Raw genomic sequence first — 17982 nt, 5'->3', positions numbered from 1 at the left:
ATTTTATGTTGTTTGGCCTAAGCATTTCATGCTTTCTTGCATCTTGGATCCTTGGGAAAGTGGCTGTGAGTCTGGTTTAACCGACTCAAAATTTGTACACTAACAAAAGCCTCTTCTCTTGAATGCTAATGTGATCTTTATCCAACCCTGCGATTGCCAAAAATTCAGCTCCGTCCAAAGAATTCATTCATAAAGACAAGGTCTTAACTAGGAGGGGGGGGGTCTCTTTTTGTTTCTGTCTGCGTTATTTGTTGCTGTGAGCAGTCTCAATCCTATTCTCATTCTAATTGAGGCGCTCCCTGTGTGTTTCTCCCATGGCAGACTTGGTTTCCCAGAGTGAGGACCCCCAGCCTCTCACTCAGCCTCAGCCACCCAGACAGAGAGCCAGCCAGCCAGCCAGCCTGAGAGGCAGAGAGAGAAACGGAAGGGAAGTGATGGAGGAAGGAGGAGTCTGGAGCTCTATCCCCTGACTGATGTGTGAGTGGGAGAGCAAGAGAGAGAAAGAGGAGGAGGAGGAGGAGGGATGGAAGGGGGGTGGGGGTGGGGGGGGGTGTAAGTGAGGGCTGAAGACGCTGAGAATGGATGGGCAACGGGAAACACAGTGCGAGCGAGCGAGAGAGAGAGAGAGGAGAGAGACGAAGAGTGAGAGTATTCTGAGAGTCAGCAGCGAGGACGCAGAAAGTCTACAAGCTCACATCACCAAGAGAGCGCGTGAGGCAGAGCAGACAACCGGCTACTCTGAAGACTGAGACACGGAGGACAAGAGCCCCAGAGAGACACAGACAGACAGAGACAAGAGGAAGAGTACACAGAGGAAGAGGAGAAGGACAGAGAAGACATCCAGCCCTCCACTGGTAAAAGAAGACACCAGTAAAGGGACTGTAGCATCGTCCCTCTCCATCAGCAGCGCACAAGGAGCACTGCCTCATCTTGTGCATTTCTTTGTGCCTGCCAACTTCAATTTCACACTACTGTTTTCCTTAGGTTTTGCCCTCTCCACTCCGCAGTCATGATCCGTTGGCTCCTGTTCCTGTGGATCTCCAGACATAGTAAGTTTTCCACATGAACTTACTGATTACTCACATCTCGCTTGCTTGTGATGGCTGTGTGACTTTGCTGGGCTCGGAGCTGTGTCTCTCTTCTGACTTCATCTCTTGGTATGACGTCTGAGCTTTCGGTGCTTTTTGTTTATGTCAACTGTAATGTCTTATGCAAAATAAACAAAAATATAAGTAGAACTGAATGAATGAACAAGATGGGGAAAAAAAAGTCACTGGAGATATGTGAATAGTCGCAGCTCGAACTTTACTCCGTCTGTAGTCTGCTGTAGCTTAGGACCTGACAAGTTAAATACTTCCTACGTGGGCTTAAAATTCCTGTCACACACACACAAACAAAGCCCTTTAACCCCAGTCTAGTTCAGTCAAGCGTTCACTCCAGAGTCACATTGTTTTGAACTGACAGCCCCTCCCCACTGAGTCCAGATATAAGGTGGGAAGGGTGTGTGGCGGGGTTCATTTTCGGTAAAGAGACAGAGAAAGAAAAAGTTGCGTCAGAGCGTAGATTCATGAGTGTAACTCGTCAGCTCTTTGGACTGTGCATGCTGTTATTTTCATTCCTAGACAGTCTGTTTTCAGATTGAACAAAGATTGATAAGCTCTTTCCTCTAGATTGCCACCAGGTGGTTGTCTTTAGAAAACAATGAAAGTGAGTAAAGTATAGCAGAGCTCTCCAGCTCGTGGTGCCGATGTGACGCACCGAGGCACTCGGGGGGCTGAAAGAGGCAGTGGCCGTTTGTCACTTCGCAGCATCCCGCCAACTCCTGGTTTAAGCTGCTCGCGGAGGGGGTCTGTGGCAAAAACCGCCACTTGTGTTTGAAGTTTGAACCCTGACAGTCTGGACTTCATTATCCGGAAGGGGCACTGATTGAATGACTGTGCGCCTCTGCGGGTTTTCTTTGGGTAGCTATTTCCCAGAGAGAGGACTTGTAACCTTTTGTTGAGAACTGGCACCAAAAAGAAAAAAAAAAGGCTAAACTGTGTCTCCATGAATCAGAGATGTGGCTTTGTTGACACTTTTTTGTGATAACTCACAGCTCGGAGTTGGTAACACGCTGCTAAAACAGCGGCAGCAAATGAAACTTGGTAAACAAAATCATTTTCTTCATCGCTGACTTCAGCTGTTCTTCGTATTGATTTATAGTCGGCGACATGAAACATTCCTCGTGATACGCAGCAAATTTGCTTTTCTTCCTGCTGACTAAAATCTTCATGTAGAAACAGAAAATAATTCATTAGGGATGAAGCTTTTAAATCTAGCTCAGCATCTCTGATGCTTTAACAGATCTGTTTTTGTTTTTTTTTTGATGACTCTGACAGAAGTTGTTGAAGTTAAATCCAAACCAGAGTCAGCCTCCCATTTGTTGTTTGTGTTTCGGGACAGTTTTAGTCCATCACACACGCTACTGTAAATGCTGCTTCAGCTGTATCCCGTTCCCCCTGATTTCATTGTCAAGTCTTTTCGTGCCATCTGTGCTTACTGTGCTGCAGAAATTCACGATCAGTCATTAGTCTCTCCTCTTCCACTCCGTTAAGCATCTGCTAAGTTTTGCTTCCACTGCTGCAATTTTCCGCTGCTGCGTTATTCTCATTTATTGCAAGTGTAAAACATTGCTTTTGCTCATAATTATACCGGACCCTAAAACCTGCTGCTTCAATTTATCAACGCAAAGCCCAATTTGCTTCGCTTTATTAACCTGCATTCATCACATTTTCATCCACATATCATCGCAGGTTTAGTCCCACTTCAGGGAACACCAAACCTCATTTACTACCAACTAGATTGCTTCAACTGGATTGAAATGGGATCGCTGCGCATTTCAGCAAAGTCGGTTATTGCCGTAATATAAAATATCACTTTTTTTTCTTGCTCGGCAGGTAAACATGAGATAACAGCCAGCCCTTCTCTTTGCATGCCTCTAGGGAGAACGAAGTGCTAGTCCCCCCCCCATACCTCCCCTACACATGCACCAAAAGCTTATCATTGTACAAATTATGGCTCTGTTTATGTGTTGAGTCCGTGTCAGCAGAAAGCTGTGGAAGGAAAAAAAAACAATCTTCTTTTTATGAACAGGGGGGAGAAGAGAGAGTTGTGGTCGTAGCTTTCATATACTTAGATGTCCTGTGAGACGAGCACAAAGTGAGCGTGAAAACGAGAGTTAGAGAGAGAGTCCTAGTACAGCAGCTGTTTTGTGTTTTTTTCACAACTTTGAGAAATAAATGCTCTAAAGTGAACATATCGATAGGACAAAAGGGGGGAAGAGAGGGAAAGGTGTTTGATCTGTTCTTCATACTGACTGGGCTGTTAGCACCTCTCCTTTCTGTTGTCACTTCTCCAGCCAGTGACAGATGACACAGCACCAGTGGGTGAAGATCAGGGAGACGAGTCTCAAGGAACATATTCACCTCAGGCCAAACTTGTCCAGTACAGCAGCTCACCCATACCACCTCCTCCCCCTTTTTCACCCCATTCAATCCTTACAACATCTCACAATCGTAACTTGGCTCCCGGTGTCTTGATTTAACTCTTCACCTCGCAGCGTACCCTGCCCTGTTCTCCACTCTGTCCATTTCTGCTTCTGTTTCTTCTTTTCTTTTCATTTTTTTCACTTTTTTTTTTCTCATATCATTTTTTTATTTGTCTGCTCTGGGTGACTGGGTGCTCTGCCTTGGTGGGTGAATGTGTGAAATAAAGGAGAGCATGAAATCTCGGTGGTAGGTGGAGCAGTTTAAGAATAGTCTTGTACTGACTTTGAAGAAATGCGCAGGAGGAAAAATAGCCTGTCTTCAGTGTTAAGTGTTTTGTATCTGACCTCTTTTTTTCTGCTTAACTTTCCTTTGTAATTAAAGACCTAACATTCCTTAAAGGAATGCCACCTTTCCTGCCAGAGTTTCAGACAAGATCATTTTATGTTGGCCAACGCTTGAAATTAACATCATTTGCAGTCTTATGTGATAATAAGAGACTTTGTGTGTTAGTGGTTGTGAAGAACTGCCAGCTACTGCCACACCAGGTTTTAGCTCAATATCTGTAAGATCCACTGAGATATAGGCATTTTTGTGTAATCTAAGGTCAATTGGCTGTGGCAGCCATCTTGAATTGGGTTGACTCCAAAAGTTAAACCTTTGTAGATGTACAGCCAATAATTACATTTCGAGAGTTTTAATAAAATCTATTCAGTGGTTTATGAGATACTTTGCTAACAGACAAAACAGGGCTGACTCCAACAGTTAATTCCAAGGTTTTAAGAAAAAGATGTTGGACCATGTGTTGCGCTAAAAGCATGTGTTGGAGACAGACAGTTGGATGAGTTATAGCCTTTTTAGTGTTTTTAAAGGGCAGTTGGCTGTGACAGCCATCTTGAATTAGATTGACTCTAAAAGTCAATCAGTTATAGATGTGAAGTCATGTATTGCGACTTGAAAGTTTAATTCAAATCCACCTATGTGGTTCATGAGATATTTTGCTAACAACCAGACTGTGTTGATTCCAAAAGTTAATGGCAAAGTTTTAAACACAGATCTGGCATGATCACTGAGCGCTAAAATCTATGTTGAAGATCTACCTCAGCTACTATCACTACCAGTTTTTGCTCAGAATCTGTCAAAGTGACTTAATATTAGTCGTTTTGCGTTTGGTAAGGTTGCTTAGCTGTGTCGGCCATCTTGAATTGGGTCGACTCTAAAATTTAATTAGCAGTACATGTCAACCCAGTAATTATTTTCCGAAATGTTTAATTAAAATCAGTTCAGTGCTTCATGAGAATGGTACAGACAACCACACACACACACACATCAACACACATGGACATGGGTGAAAACATTGCTTTTTCTTTGCCTTCGGTGGCGGGTGATAATAAAACAACACACACACACTGTCTCGGTTTATTTATTTCATTGGGCTGCCTTGAACACACGCTGTGCCGGCTAGCGGCAGAGCTGCTGCAACGGATTTAAATCCCAATCTTCTTAAAAATCTCCTGCCCCCTGTTCGCCTCCCCGTCACCTTCATTATTTCCCACCCCCCTCGTCTATCTCCTGTCAGAAGCCCTGACTTTGCCACCCAGCCAGACTAAGCTGTTTCTTAGTCCTGAAAAGCATGTCTTAGTACCCATCCCCAGCCCCCCTTAAACAGTCCTTATTTCATTTACTGCTGTCTATTAACTGCTGTCTGACGACTCCAAATCCGCTTTTCCACGGCACGCTTTGATACATATTTTCCAAGCAAAGTATTATTAAATGTCTTTCCAATGTCATGTTTGGATGTTTTTTATAGATGGGGAATCATTCTTGCCTCTCCAGAGAGGGGTGGGGGAATACAGAGCAAGAAATACTGTGTATTACATGGCACTGCTCTACTCAAACAGAAACACCAATTTTCAGCTTCAATTTTTATGAATACCTATTTCTAAAGGGAGACACACCGCAGTCTGATGAATGGTTTATTAAAAATTATAATAATCACAAAGTGATACAATTGAGTTATCCCCAAAGTATGGGAATGCAAACAGTAATGTAAAATTTCCTGCCATGTCATCATGGCATCAACCAAGCTTTGACATACTGAAAGCCACAGAATACAGGCACATTGTCTAAGAAAAATCTGAATTCACCCACTGCCAAAGGCAAAGCAGCGATAAAGCTTTTGCCTTTGCGTGGGTCTTTGTTTGAAGCATTAGCAAATTATCTCACGAACCACCGGATGGATTTTAATGAAACTCTCAGAACGTAATCATTACATGCACACCTACCAGTGATTAGCTTTAGGAGTCAACCCCTTTTAAGATGGACGCCACAGCTAAGAAGCTTTATCTAACATCAAAACAGCTATAACGCACCAAGCACTACATGCTGCATAGTACTTTTGCTTGAAATTTCAGCATTAACTTTTGGCATCAACCTTGATTGTCTGTTAGCATAACTATATATATATATATATCATGAACCACTGGAAGGATTTTATTGAAACTCTTACAAACTCAATTGAAGATGGCGACTACAGCAAATCAAATTGAGCAAAAATGGCTATAACTCAGATATCTAGATATTGAGCTAAATGCAGATGTAGTAATAGCTAACATTAATTCACAATGTATATAATGCTATCATTCTTAGCACAAGACGATCTAAGTTAGTACTCAGGCATGAAAGGCGGTGCGCCTTCAAGGAATGCACATCGTATGTCTTTATTCTTAGAAGGTAAGAACCTCACATACATCTTTTTACATATCTGTAAAACTGACTGAGGTCTTTATTCACAGAAGGTAAGAACCTCAGATACATCCTTGTCTTGGTTGTATGACTTCTGCCATAAACATGACTGCGGCACAGTGAGTGACACACAACATCATCAGCTCATGATGGACTCCAGCAACATGCGGTTTGTTTTCTTGTTTGTGCTGCATGTCTCATCAAGGCTAGCCAGCTTAAATCACCTCAGCTGCCGCGACCCCTGCTCATTTCGGTGCCACGATAGATTAAGCCCACTATAATCCCTCTTATCTGAGGGGCCTCGTTGGATATTCGTGGTAATAAGTAAACATATGAATAAATAATCTTAGCGGCCGCTGTTGGACAGCTGGAACTCATGAGCCCCAATGTTTGTCTGCGTGACATTCAAAGGAATGTGATTTCGAAGAAAAACAAGTTGAATTCTGATGGCATTGTCAAAAAATAAATAAAAAAGAAGTTTGTTTGATTGGTATTAAAACACTTAAATGATTGGCTTTATTGGTGAATAAATGTAAAGATAATAAAAAGTTATGTGCTGGTTTTACCATGGCAGTTTATCGAATTGAGTGCAGTCAGATGAAAACCTCAATTCGACCCTGTTGGGATTCAGGTCACCCTGGAATAGAGAGAGAGAGAGAGAGAGACAGAAAAAAGATTAGTTTGAGGTTTTCCTGGAAACCAGGCAATGATCTGCCTCTTGTCATTCATTCATTCAGTCCGTCAACAAACTCAAGCTGTTTACTCCTGGGCTTCATTATCTATCTAGAAGACCCTCTTCCCAGCCCCAACAGTTTTCTTTAATACCAACCAATCAACCCCAAGCCTCTCATCTCCTCTCCCTCTCCCTCTCTCTCTGAGACTCTGCTGCTGGATCTCGTTCCTCTGGGATGAATTTACCCAGATTGGAGCACTCAGCAAAAGGGCATTATCCCGGATTACATGTCTGTTGGGCGGCAGTGTTAAGTAATTCAACCAGATGCTGTTGTGATCGCTGGGTCACCTGTGAAGGCGAGGGTAACAGCTGCACGTCTTCTTTCAGCTCTCTGCCGTCAAATCTTTGTCCTTCTGAGACATTATCATCGAGAGACAGGAGGAATGATAGCAAAAGTCTGTGGTTTTTCCTCTCAGAAGTACATGCAGTAACACTGTTAAATATAAAAGAGGAGTGTGGAAGCCTTCTCTAGCCCAGGATTTGGTGAAAGATTATGGCATGGATTACTGGTTTCAAAATTGCAGTTTAACGCACAGGATACAAAACACTATGTTTGCCCCACTAACGGCACCTCCGCAGAGCTCTGTGTTTGTGTGTGCTGTGGGGGTGCATTTAGCAGAGTGTGCTATTTTTCACAACACTGACACAGCTGGGCCAGAAGAAATATGTTGGTGGTTTTAACATACTGTATCTTTTATCCACTAATCCACTGTCTTCTCAGCTGAGAAGGATTTCTTTTTTTAACTTGCTACTGACATTTATGATTGCTTTTGGACTACAGGTGGTTCAAGCATTGAAATGGGTTTGTTCCTCTCTTATCAAAAATCCTTTTTTCCGCAAACCTGAGGCAACAATAAGACGTTATTCAAGACGTTCAAGTAAAATGTAATTTGTTTTTTTGTCTCGCATTTAATCCTAATATATCATTTAAAGCTCTTAGCACAGGTGTGAGTCCAGGCGATCTCAATTTCTTATTTCTAACAAATACAGAGGCATTTAGATGAGACAGAGGCACAACATATTATCTAAATAAAAAAGACCCTTAAATCTCATCTTTTCTAAATGCAGTTGGCTTGGTTTGCTGGCATCAAAACACCCGTGACTCAACATGTGTCATCAAAACAGATGAAACAAAAGGAAGAACATAAGGTTGTGCAGGTTAGAAAAAAAAAAGAAATGAGTAAACAAAAGGGACAAAAAAAGGGAGGATATTTGCTGCATTTTCAGTGTAGTAAATTTATTTATAGAGTGAACTTCATGAAGACAGTTTATTTTCATTTTCAAAATTAGGTGTACACGGCACAAATGGAAATAAAGCCAGAAGTTGTAATGTTTGTTGTGTATAGATTAAAGTAATCAGTTTGTGTGGGGTTGTGAGGTAAAGCACAGGACTTAAATCTAAATGCAAATAGATCACTCAAACAACCCTGTATTACAAAGAAAAATTTGAGCAACATTAAGACCAGCTGTTACTTCTTGACTTGAATGTCAAGAAAATGAAAAATATCACATCTAACTGTGACAAACAGGGATGTTTTCGGTCTTTCAAGGTGCGGTTTTGTGGAAATGTTATGATCAATAAATATCTTAACTGTTGCAGATAGCTCTTTGAACAATGTCACTTTGAAGAAAAAACAGTTTAATTAACATCTGCTGCCAGGAAAGGCTAGTGATCACGCAATTTTCTGTGTCTGTGTTTGTCTTTATTTGAAGCAGGGTTTGATTCTTGATGAGCTAATGGCTAGTCTGAGCAGGGTCAAAAGCAAAGTGGATCACTACTGTCTGACAACATCTCCAATCTCAACAAGTTCATAAAGGTTCATGCAAACTATTATTTTATTTATTTTTACATTGCAATCATTTGCTATTACATAGTTATTATGGATAAAATATAATATTCCTGCAGGAAGTGATCCAAGCGGCACCAGAAGTGCTACAGCTACCTGCCACCATTTGCATTTTTAAATAACTATATGTTAATAACCGTGTAATGCAAAATTTACTGTTGTTTACAAGTTTGAAAAGTAGCATTTGTATAAACCATTAGCAGCATATTTTTTATAAATATTGTCAAGATAATAACTTTTTCCTCAGAAGTCCACTTCAGAAAGTCTGAGGTATAAATTGGGAGCAGTTGCAACAAAGATCTTACCTAAAAACTTTAAAAGATCTGAACTATCACTTTAAGTTGCTGAATGCTTACAGTTTTAAATGTACTCTGTGAAGGTCAGGGAGGAAAAAACAGATGTATACATGTAACTATTCAGTAATGCTCTTTAAATTTTATTTTCAAGCATACCCACTCACAGCTTCTCTACACCTAAATATAACTAACGCTGGGTTTAGTGACTCGCAGAAATCTGCATGCTACGCCAAGCAGACTTATTTGTGAGTGGAAAACACATTCATGTATAATTTGAGGTCCTCCCTGAAGCTTTTTTGCTCCGTTTGTTCTCAGATGGGGCAGGATCACTGCACTTCTGCAGCATTTATTTTGAGGAGCTCGCATGCAGGCAAGCATGCACCAGCTCAGTCCTGCAGCCTGTGTCTGATTGCTTGTTCCACCGCTGCGCAAAAACATCGCTTTGTAAAGCAGCCAAGCAATATATCAACACGATAGCGAAAGCGCTGAGATGCATGTGGTGCCTCAGCGCAGGTGGCACTAGAGGAATTGGGTAGCTGATCTGATAAGGACCTTCTGGTGTTTGCTGGGAAGTTTCTAGGACAGCCCAATATTACACTTGGATTAACTCACCCTTCTGTCCTCCTGCCCGTTTGCGCTCCCATCTTTCTTTCTTTCTTTCTTTCTTTCTTTCTTTCTTAATTTCTATCTCTCGCTCTCGCTCTCACTATCCCACTTCCAACATCTTCTTCCTCCAGATTCCTAACAGTAGACGGGAAGAAAAGGGTTGCTATTCTGGTACACTTGACATGCATTCTGTCTCTGCCTGTGAATACATGCGAGCGTGTGGCATCTGTGCACTTTTTTTCTGTCCTCCTACAATTACCGCTGTGAACCTTGAATAGCAATATAAATGCAAATCAGTCTTTTAATGTGTACAAGCAGCATATACGAAGGCAGGAGCTCCTCACCTGTTAGTGACAGCGGATGTGTCTCTGCCTGGCCGTTACTACAACGGCGCATGTTAAATGCTGGCAGCAGATAAAGTGGAAAGGATTTTCATTTGTAAGCAAATCTTAGGGCTGCTATTCGTGTCTCGTCTCAAATATATTAAAGACTACTCACGGGAGCAGATGTAAAACGCCACTGTGCGGAGCAGTCTCGCATAGTGATGCAGCCCCAGCATTAACTCTTAGCTGCGTGTTTCTAATTATTGCCCGCCGCCAAGAGAGGCGGGCAATTGTGTAGTTGCTTGTGTAGCAAATTATCTCACAAACCAGTGAATGGATTTTAATGAAACCTGCAGTAAATATTCATTGGGTCCACATCTACAACTAATTAAATTTTGGAGTTAACCAGGCTTAAGATGGCCACGGCATCTGATCAGTTTTAGCAAACCTCAAAAAGGATATACCTCTGTCGGTTTTGCAAATATTCAGTTAAAATTTGATGTGGTGGTAGCTGTGAGTTATCCCCTGCACATACTTCAATTGCTAACAGACTTCACAGGGTTTTTGTTTAAAACTTTGGAATTAACTCTTGGAGTTAACTTTGTTTGTCTGTTAGCAAAATGTCTCGTGAACCAATAGCTCGATTTTAATGAAAGTCACAAAATCTAACTTTTGGATGTACATCTATAACTGATTGAATTTTGGAGTCAACCTGATTTAGGATGACCACCACAGCTAATTTAAATTATCAATCACAGACATGACAACAAGTCAGTCATTTTTACACCTATTGTGTTAAAATATTGTGTGGATGTCACTGACAATTATCCCCATGACAGGCTCCAAACACCAACAGACGACACAGAATCTTTGTTTAAAACTTTGGCGTGCAATGCACTTTACTTCAAAGACTGCATGGCTTTCCTTTAGCATTGGAGTTTAGCTACACATTGCTTGATGTAAGGACTCAATAGCTTTTATTTATTAAAGAACGAGGAGAATTGCTCTGTCTGCTGGTGCCCAGACACCCAGTGGTGAGAGGCCTGGCTTTCTGAAAGGCTATTTGATCTGGCGCCGACACCAAAAGATGTTTTATTCAGCTAGGCGCGTCTGACACAACAGTAGCACAAACTTACTTTTGATTCACACCAAACTTTTGGATACTGGCCAGGGCTGTATGCTGTGATTGTGGGTGGGGTGGATTGGGGTGGGGTGGCACTCCCTTTCTTTTTCTTTTCTCATCTTTTTCTCAAATGCCAAAAAAAAGAGGGGGGCTTTGAGCCACCTGCCTGTCCCAGTAAAAGACTTAAGTAGTTTGGAAGAGCAATCCATTCACCAAGCAGGCACCAGAAAGAGTCCGGTACACCACCACCATCCCTCCTCCCTGACAAAACTCTTTCACATATGCCACTGTTGGCTTGGTGCCAGCTTCTAATTGTCTATTTGTTGTTGAGAGAGTTTGATTAAAAAAAACAGCCTTAGAAACTCTGAGAATTTGGTTTCCTGATATGCATAATGAACGTTCAGTGTGGCGCTTTTTCATGAGCCATTTACTAAGCAAAGCTTTAACTAGCTCATGGGTCTGCAACCTGCGGCTCTAGAGCCATGTGTGGTTCTTCAGCTTCTCTGACTCCCTCTATTTTTAACCACTAACATATAGCAAGTTAGTCAAAGAGAAAAAAGAGAAATAAAGACCTGCTATGAATAAAAACCCTAGTACAGGGTTTTAGGCTCTTTCAAGAGATAAAGATTTTGGCAGTATGAGGACTTTTTGAAAAGAAACTACATTTTTGCAAAAATGCTTTGTGAATGCTGAGTGTTGAATGACTTTGTTAAAAAAAATGAAATAACTGAATTGTTAAAACAAGCAGAAATGAAGCTAAAATCAGTAAAACCGTAACTAAAGGTTAAAATTAACCAATCAGTGGCTGAAAGCTAAAATCAGCAAAATGGTAGCTAAAGGTAAAAAATCTGTGAAACAGATGCCAAGAGCAAAAAAGTAGCAAAAGTTTCCAAAAGCTGAATTTAATAAAGCTGTTGCTCAAATTTAAATGTAGCAAAACTTTAGCTACAAGCTAAAGCTTGCAAAACTGTATTTGAAAGCTGAAATTAATAAAAAAGTGTCTAAAATAACTATAATAAGAAAGCATATACAATGTAATAAATTTCAGAAAACAATGGTTCTGAAGAAATCTCTGTATTTTAGGATATTCTTATGCAAATAAAGTTCAATAATTCAAAAAGTATAGAAGTTAAAAATACTTAAAGTAAAAGCACACTATTCCCAGTTGAACTGAATTTTTAAATTTATGAATAGTTATAGAAGCACACAGTATGCAGAAGTAGATTGATTGCAAAAAACATATAGAGAACATATAAACATATAGAGATAACAATAAACAGGAAAACAATAGTCTGAGAACTGAGTCAGCATTCACACTGTAACCACAACCTGATGTATTTTTGTATGGTTTCTCATTTTTAGATAATATGGATGCAAGTAAACGCTTTACTTGTTCCAAAATTATTTGTTTTCTGTAAATGTAGGAATGATTTTCTAAATGAGAAAGTGCAATTTTCTTGGTTTTTTTTTTTTCTGCTTAACACTTAAAAAAATAATTAAAAAATGTCACCACACTAATTTAACTTTAGTATACACAGTATGAATATATGGGGAGATAAACTTAATAAAATGCTTATCTTCATTTTAAGGGTCAAGTTGGTCTTGTGGCTCTTTACATCCTACATTTAGTAGGAGGTGGTAAAAATGGTTCTTTCAGTCATAAAGGTTGCAGACCACTTAGCTAGTTGAGCCATCATACAGAAAGACCCATACACACACATACATTGGATATCCTGTCTTGCAATCTGTCAGAGCACAATAGGAGAGAAAGCCTGGAGTATGCCAGCTCTGAGCACTGAATAGTAATGGTAGAAGCCACAACATGCTATAAATAAAGGTTTGTATTGATCCTAAAACTGTTAATATATCCCAATATAGGAATATAGCAGAATTGATTTTAAGCCTGTGCCTCTGCTGGATTTTAATATGGTACTGCTGGGATTCACTCTGCCTGCCTTAATGCATGGCCTATTTTTATACACGGTAATAATTTGGTGTCACAGGCAGGATCAGCTAATGGCAATCCCTACTTTTTTTTTTCCTTTGGTCTGTGCCTCAGCACACGGCTAAAAGTCTTAGCTTTTCTCCTATTGTTATCTTAAGCCCTTTCTTTATCAGTTCAGCTCTTCGAGTGCAAGTCGTAGACGTGAGTAAACAAACTGCAAAAATGTGTAATTAAATCTTTTTGTGGCCACTTCAATATTCACTTTGCTGATTTTGGAGGTTGAAGAGCTCCTTTTGCACTCTCTGATTTTTATTTTATTTCATCAAGTGCAGTTTAATATTGTGGAGGCTGGCCTTGGCAATGGAAAAAAAATTGCTAATGCACATTGGAAAGTTTAAATGATTTGCTATCCTTTCAAATCTGTTGGCAGGGGTTTCAATCTGGCTGGCATCCTGGGGGACCTCGCAGTGGTCATTGCTCAATCCCTAGGGGACATTAGTGCAAATCACAAAGGAGCACAGAAGTCATTTCAGTTTTCCATTTTCCTTTGGCCACTGCCCAATGCTAAATGGCAGAGAGGGACGTCTCGCAGCGGAGGAGGGTGGGAGGGAAATAAACGCCTCACCTCTCCTTGCCTTTCTAACCTTTCAAACCTGATTTAATCAAATCAAAATACTGCAGTTGTGACCCATTTCAGACAACCTGAAGACACAACCGTTAAGGAGGAACCAAGAAGGCCTTGGGGTAAACCGAGGGCAAGGCCATCCATTACTTCCTGTGCAACCAAAAGCACAGGGACGTGCAAAAATGCCTGAGGTGCCCGATGATGAACAGACTCCACATTTGAGATTGGATTAGAGTGGCAAGAGCAAGAGAGCCCTAAAATCTATGGCAGTTTATTGAAGCCTCATCTGAAGCTATAATGTTACAACAGAAGGGCTTGTGTAATGACGGATGAGCGGATATCTCCTTGTAAAGAACTATGACCGAGGAAGATGGGTATGGTGGATTGAGCTGGTTCAACCTGCTATCCTTTTTCAAAAAGCAGGGAAGCGGGACCATTTATAATTAAAAAAAATGTAGATTTGCTGTTGGCCTGGTTACCCCGTATTGTTATCTTCACAGGTGTGGCTAGCTTAAAGAGGGATAGTGTTGTGCTATTTAGGTAAAATTTCACTAATAAAGCACAAAGTATTTCAGAAATAAACATTATGGCTTACATTAAATATTTTAATTAAAGATATAAAATTTGTTGAAGGAATACATATGCTGCCTTTCATGTTGCGTTGAGAAATGACAGCATTGTAACACAATCTCATTCAATATTGTAAGATGTTGTGACTCTCTGCTAGTACTACATCAGATTTTAGCTCAATATCTACAAACTTGACAGGGTGTAGGCATTTTTGCATCGGCTAATGTCAGTTAGCTGTGGAAGCCATATTGAATTGGGTTTTCAAAAGTTAATCAGTTGTAACAACAACAGAGAAACAACAAAATCACTATTACCTGCATTTCACTTTTCGATGGATGGGAATAATTATGAGACAAGGTTATATACAAACATGCCCATCCATTGGGACACTGCAAAATAATATACAGAATAAAACCATACACATGATGACAATTTTCACAACGTTGCTTGAGAACAATAAAGTGAAAGTCCTGTTAAAGCCCTGTTCTTATTTCTAGTGAGTCTGGCTGGAAGATTTTCTCCCTGGTGAAAGGAAATGTTATCTAATACTGGACGGATGATAGTAATGACAGCACAATGCCCTCCAAGGTAAACAAAGATATCTGGCGCTTAGGAAAAGGCAGTGAGAGGAGAATAAAGAACAACACAGACAGAAAGGGAAGAAAAAAAATCTCCAAAGGAAGAGCATTCTTGTCAGAAATGAAAATATATCTGTGTCTTGCAGCCCTAATCCTTAATGCCAGTGTATTTGCTGTCTGAGCAGAGAATTTGTTCGTCTGTGCAAACAAGCAAAAATGTGATTATTCCTCACTTTGGTCGCACTCTAATTCTATTACTTTACATTGTTTTCCTATCTCTCTCCAAACAGCTTTGGCTCAAACTACTCTTTTTTTTCTTTTTAAAAAGACAAAGTGTTGTTTGTGTTTGGCAGACTAACAGAGTCATCTACTCAATTATTAGTTTTAAAAATACCCTTGCACGACTTTTAACTTCTGTTTCCCAATGATCCAGTTGGGAAGAGTCATTGTCTCCGTCCCAGGGCTGCGGGAACATCGGCACAGCAGGGCATTAAAAATGTAGCAGGGCAGCTAAAGATGATGGTAGCTGCACACAGTGGGATGTTCAGGGGTCTCAACCAATCCCCCCAATCACCTCCGGTGCATGGCCTCTAATCTTTCCCCCAGGTTATGAGTGTGAATTATTAACAAGGCTTTCATTAAGAAAAAAAAAAGTAATTTGCTCTGAGCAGCTGTACAAACTCTGACACTCTGCCTCATTTTAAATGTGTAGAAACCGTCTCATAAATTTATGTTGGCTCTTTAACCACCAGAAAAGTCTTCTTCATATTGTTGTGCTTCACACTGACTGACGAGTTAATGGCTTCAAGTTTTCCGTCCATCTTCATTTGAGGAACCTTTGTAACTCCTGAATGTGTTTATGTTTTTCCCTAAATAACACATAAGACTGAATATAGAAGCAGTATACTGATGGGCAGGAATGATTCAATTTATTTTAAAAAATGGGGTTCTGTGGAAAGTCTATGAGCCTTACATGTCTTACATGTTTCAAATAGTTCTTAGAACAACCTCTGTTTAGAGAAATTGTTTTATTTTGACTGGATTGATAAGCTAATGGCTCATACAAGTGGGGCCAGGAAGAAAGTGGACCTGAAAGAACTCCAATCTCAAAAATTTAATTACAGTTCATGCAAATATTATTTTATAAGGCTTGACACCATCATTTACAGTACCTCCTTGAAGTTGCAAAGTTGCAATTTGAACTAATAACACAAATGGAAAATTCTGGATCAGTTTTTAAAAGTCAAAAATCAACTTTGTTATTGCTAGTCTCTGCTGTGAGGTGCAATTTGTTTTAGTAGTTTCTACTAGGATTCCTTTAGTAGAAACATGTTGCAGTTCTGTGTTTCCATAAACACACAACTGCTTTTTCATTTTTTCTTTGCTGAACCCAGTTGTCATAACATGACTGTCTTTAGTAATGACTTTGAAAAGTTTGATTTGTGTGTAAATTTTCAGTGATAAACATGATGCACAACGTGTTAGCTTTTCTATCAAAAATCTGTGCAGGTCAATTTTCTGTAGTATTAAATGAAAGTGGTTGAAAAGTCTTCTGCATTGCATGTAGTCAAACATAGACAAAAACTGTCGATTGACTGACAACTGAAAACTGAGGACTACAGACAGAACAAGGAACCATGGCTGACACCATAGCATCCAGATAAGTTGCAAGTGGTGAGGTAAACACATTTTTTGTTTGCTAAGGTTGAATAACTGTGACAGTCATCTTGAATCAGGTTGATTTCAAAGCTTAGTCAGTTGTAGATGCATATTCAATCGTCTTCTTTTTGTGTTGGTGGACGATAATTAAACTCTGTTTCTCCAAAATGAGGTTGTTCAAAGAGGCATTTACAACAAGTAAGATAGTTGTTCACAAACTTTTTACTGAACCCTATTTAAAAATATCTAAAATATCCATTTAGATGTAGTATACACTGGGTATAACCTATTTTTTCACAAATCACCAAAATATGTCTACACTTATTCTTGTTTCGAATACAGTAAAGTTATATGTCTGGCTTGGCTGAAGGACAGCTCTTAAAAGTGAGCCTCATGTGGGTCTGGGAATTGGTATCTCTGTTGTTTACTACAAAACCAGACATCTTTTAGCTTCTCCCTCTGCTCAGACTCTTTTGATCATCCCTTCCATATTGGATATAAAATGGAGAATGAACAGCTCTGCAATACAAGTGACTTTTAGAGTTCTGTAGTTCTTTGAAGACTGCCAAACAAGTGTCTTTCATCTCAAAAAACCAGCAGTCGCCTTGTACAAAAAGAGAACAGGACCAGAAAAAAAAAAAAAAAGAGAAAAGAAAATAAGAGAGGAAGGTAGTATCCTGGGCCTGGAAATGAAAAAGGGAAGATTTTAAAGTCTCTTTGTGATTGTGTTTCCTCTTAGGCCCCCTGTGAGAAAAATGACATGCACTTTGTGCAGCGTTTGCTGGCCATTGGTTAAAAATAAAGCTTTAGCAAGAGTGAAAGAGCAAAAATGTTCAACTACATTTAATAGCTGATAGATTTTAAAAGTATATTTTCATCCATCAAGGATGGTCAGCAAATGGAAGATGTGCTCTCCCTCCACTGTGACTAGGGATGGTGCGTTTGTTGCAAAAGCACTCTTTGAATTTGTCTGTAATTATCTGATTTTTCCTTGAATATCTGACCCCCACGCCATCCTGTTCTTCCAGTCCTGTCTCCACCAATGCCCTTCACTTACCAGCCATCTCTCCAAACATAAGACCAACTTGAAGCAATTTATTCTTCTCACAATGTGTGTTTAATCCATCTATTACTTATGTTGGGCTAATTAATATGACACGAGTGTCCACACAACAAAGGATTTAAAACCAGAGAAAGCAGTCTCAATGAGTGCTAATCTCAGAGGCCGCTTTATGATTTAAGACTGCTGCCTCTTTCATGATTTTGCTGAAAAAAAATGTGTATCCACACAGTTAGAACTTGCAGGGAAATAAAGTTTATTCAACCCTAAATTCTGTAGCCTCAAAAACCTTCATATAAAACAGAGGCTTCAAAGACAGAGATGTATTGTCCTTCTAGCCAGGGAATT

General features: G+C 40.0%; 1 protein-coding gene across 6 annotated transcripts in view; it reads left to right on the top strand.

Annotated features, from left to right (window-relative positions):
- The first annotated feature begins 568 nt into the window (after positions 1 to 568).
- kirrel3b (kirre like nephrin family adhesion molecule 3b) overlaps positions 569 to 17982 on the top strand; it is a 203436-nt gene continuing 186022 nt past the window's right edge. For all 6 annotated transcript variants that reach the window (XM_017420109.3, XM_025006780.2, XM_025006782.2 and 3 more), the window contains exons 1-2: positions 569 to 854; positions 985 to 1049. In XM_017420109.3, the coding sequence (XP_017275598.1) occupies positions 1010 to 1049 (40 nt within the window). In that variant the 5' untranslated portion in view covers positions 569 to 854; positions 985 to 1009. The remainder of the gene's footprint in view (positions 855 to 984; positions 1050 to 17982) is intronic.

Source organism: Kryptolebias marmoratus, linkage group LG2 (assembly GCF_001649575.2).
Source record: "Kryptolebias marmoratus isolate JLee-2015 linkage group LG2, ASM164957v2, whole genome shotgun sequence".
Taxonomy (NCBI): domain Eukaryota; kingdom Metazoa; phylum Chordata; class Actinopteri; order Cyprinodontiformes; family Rivulidae; genus Kryptolebias; species Kryptolebias marmoratus.
Note: the sequence above shows the minus strand (reverse complement) of the source record. Positions and strands in the feature narration are given on the sequence as shown.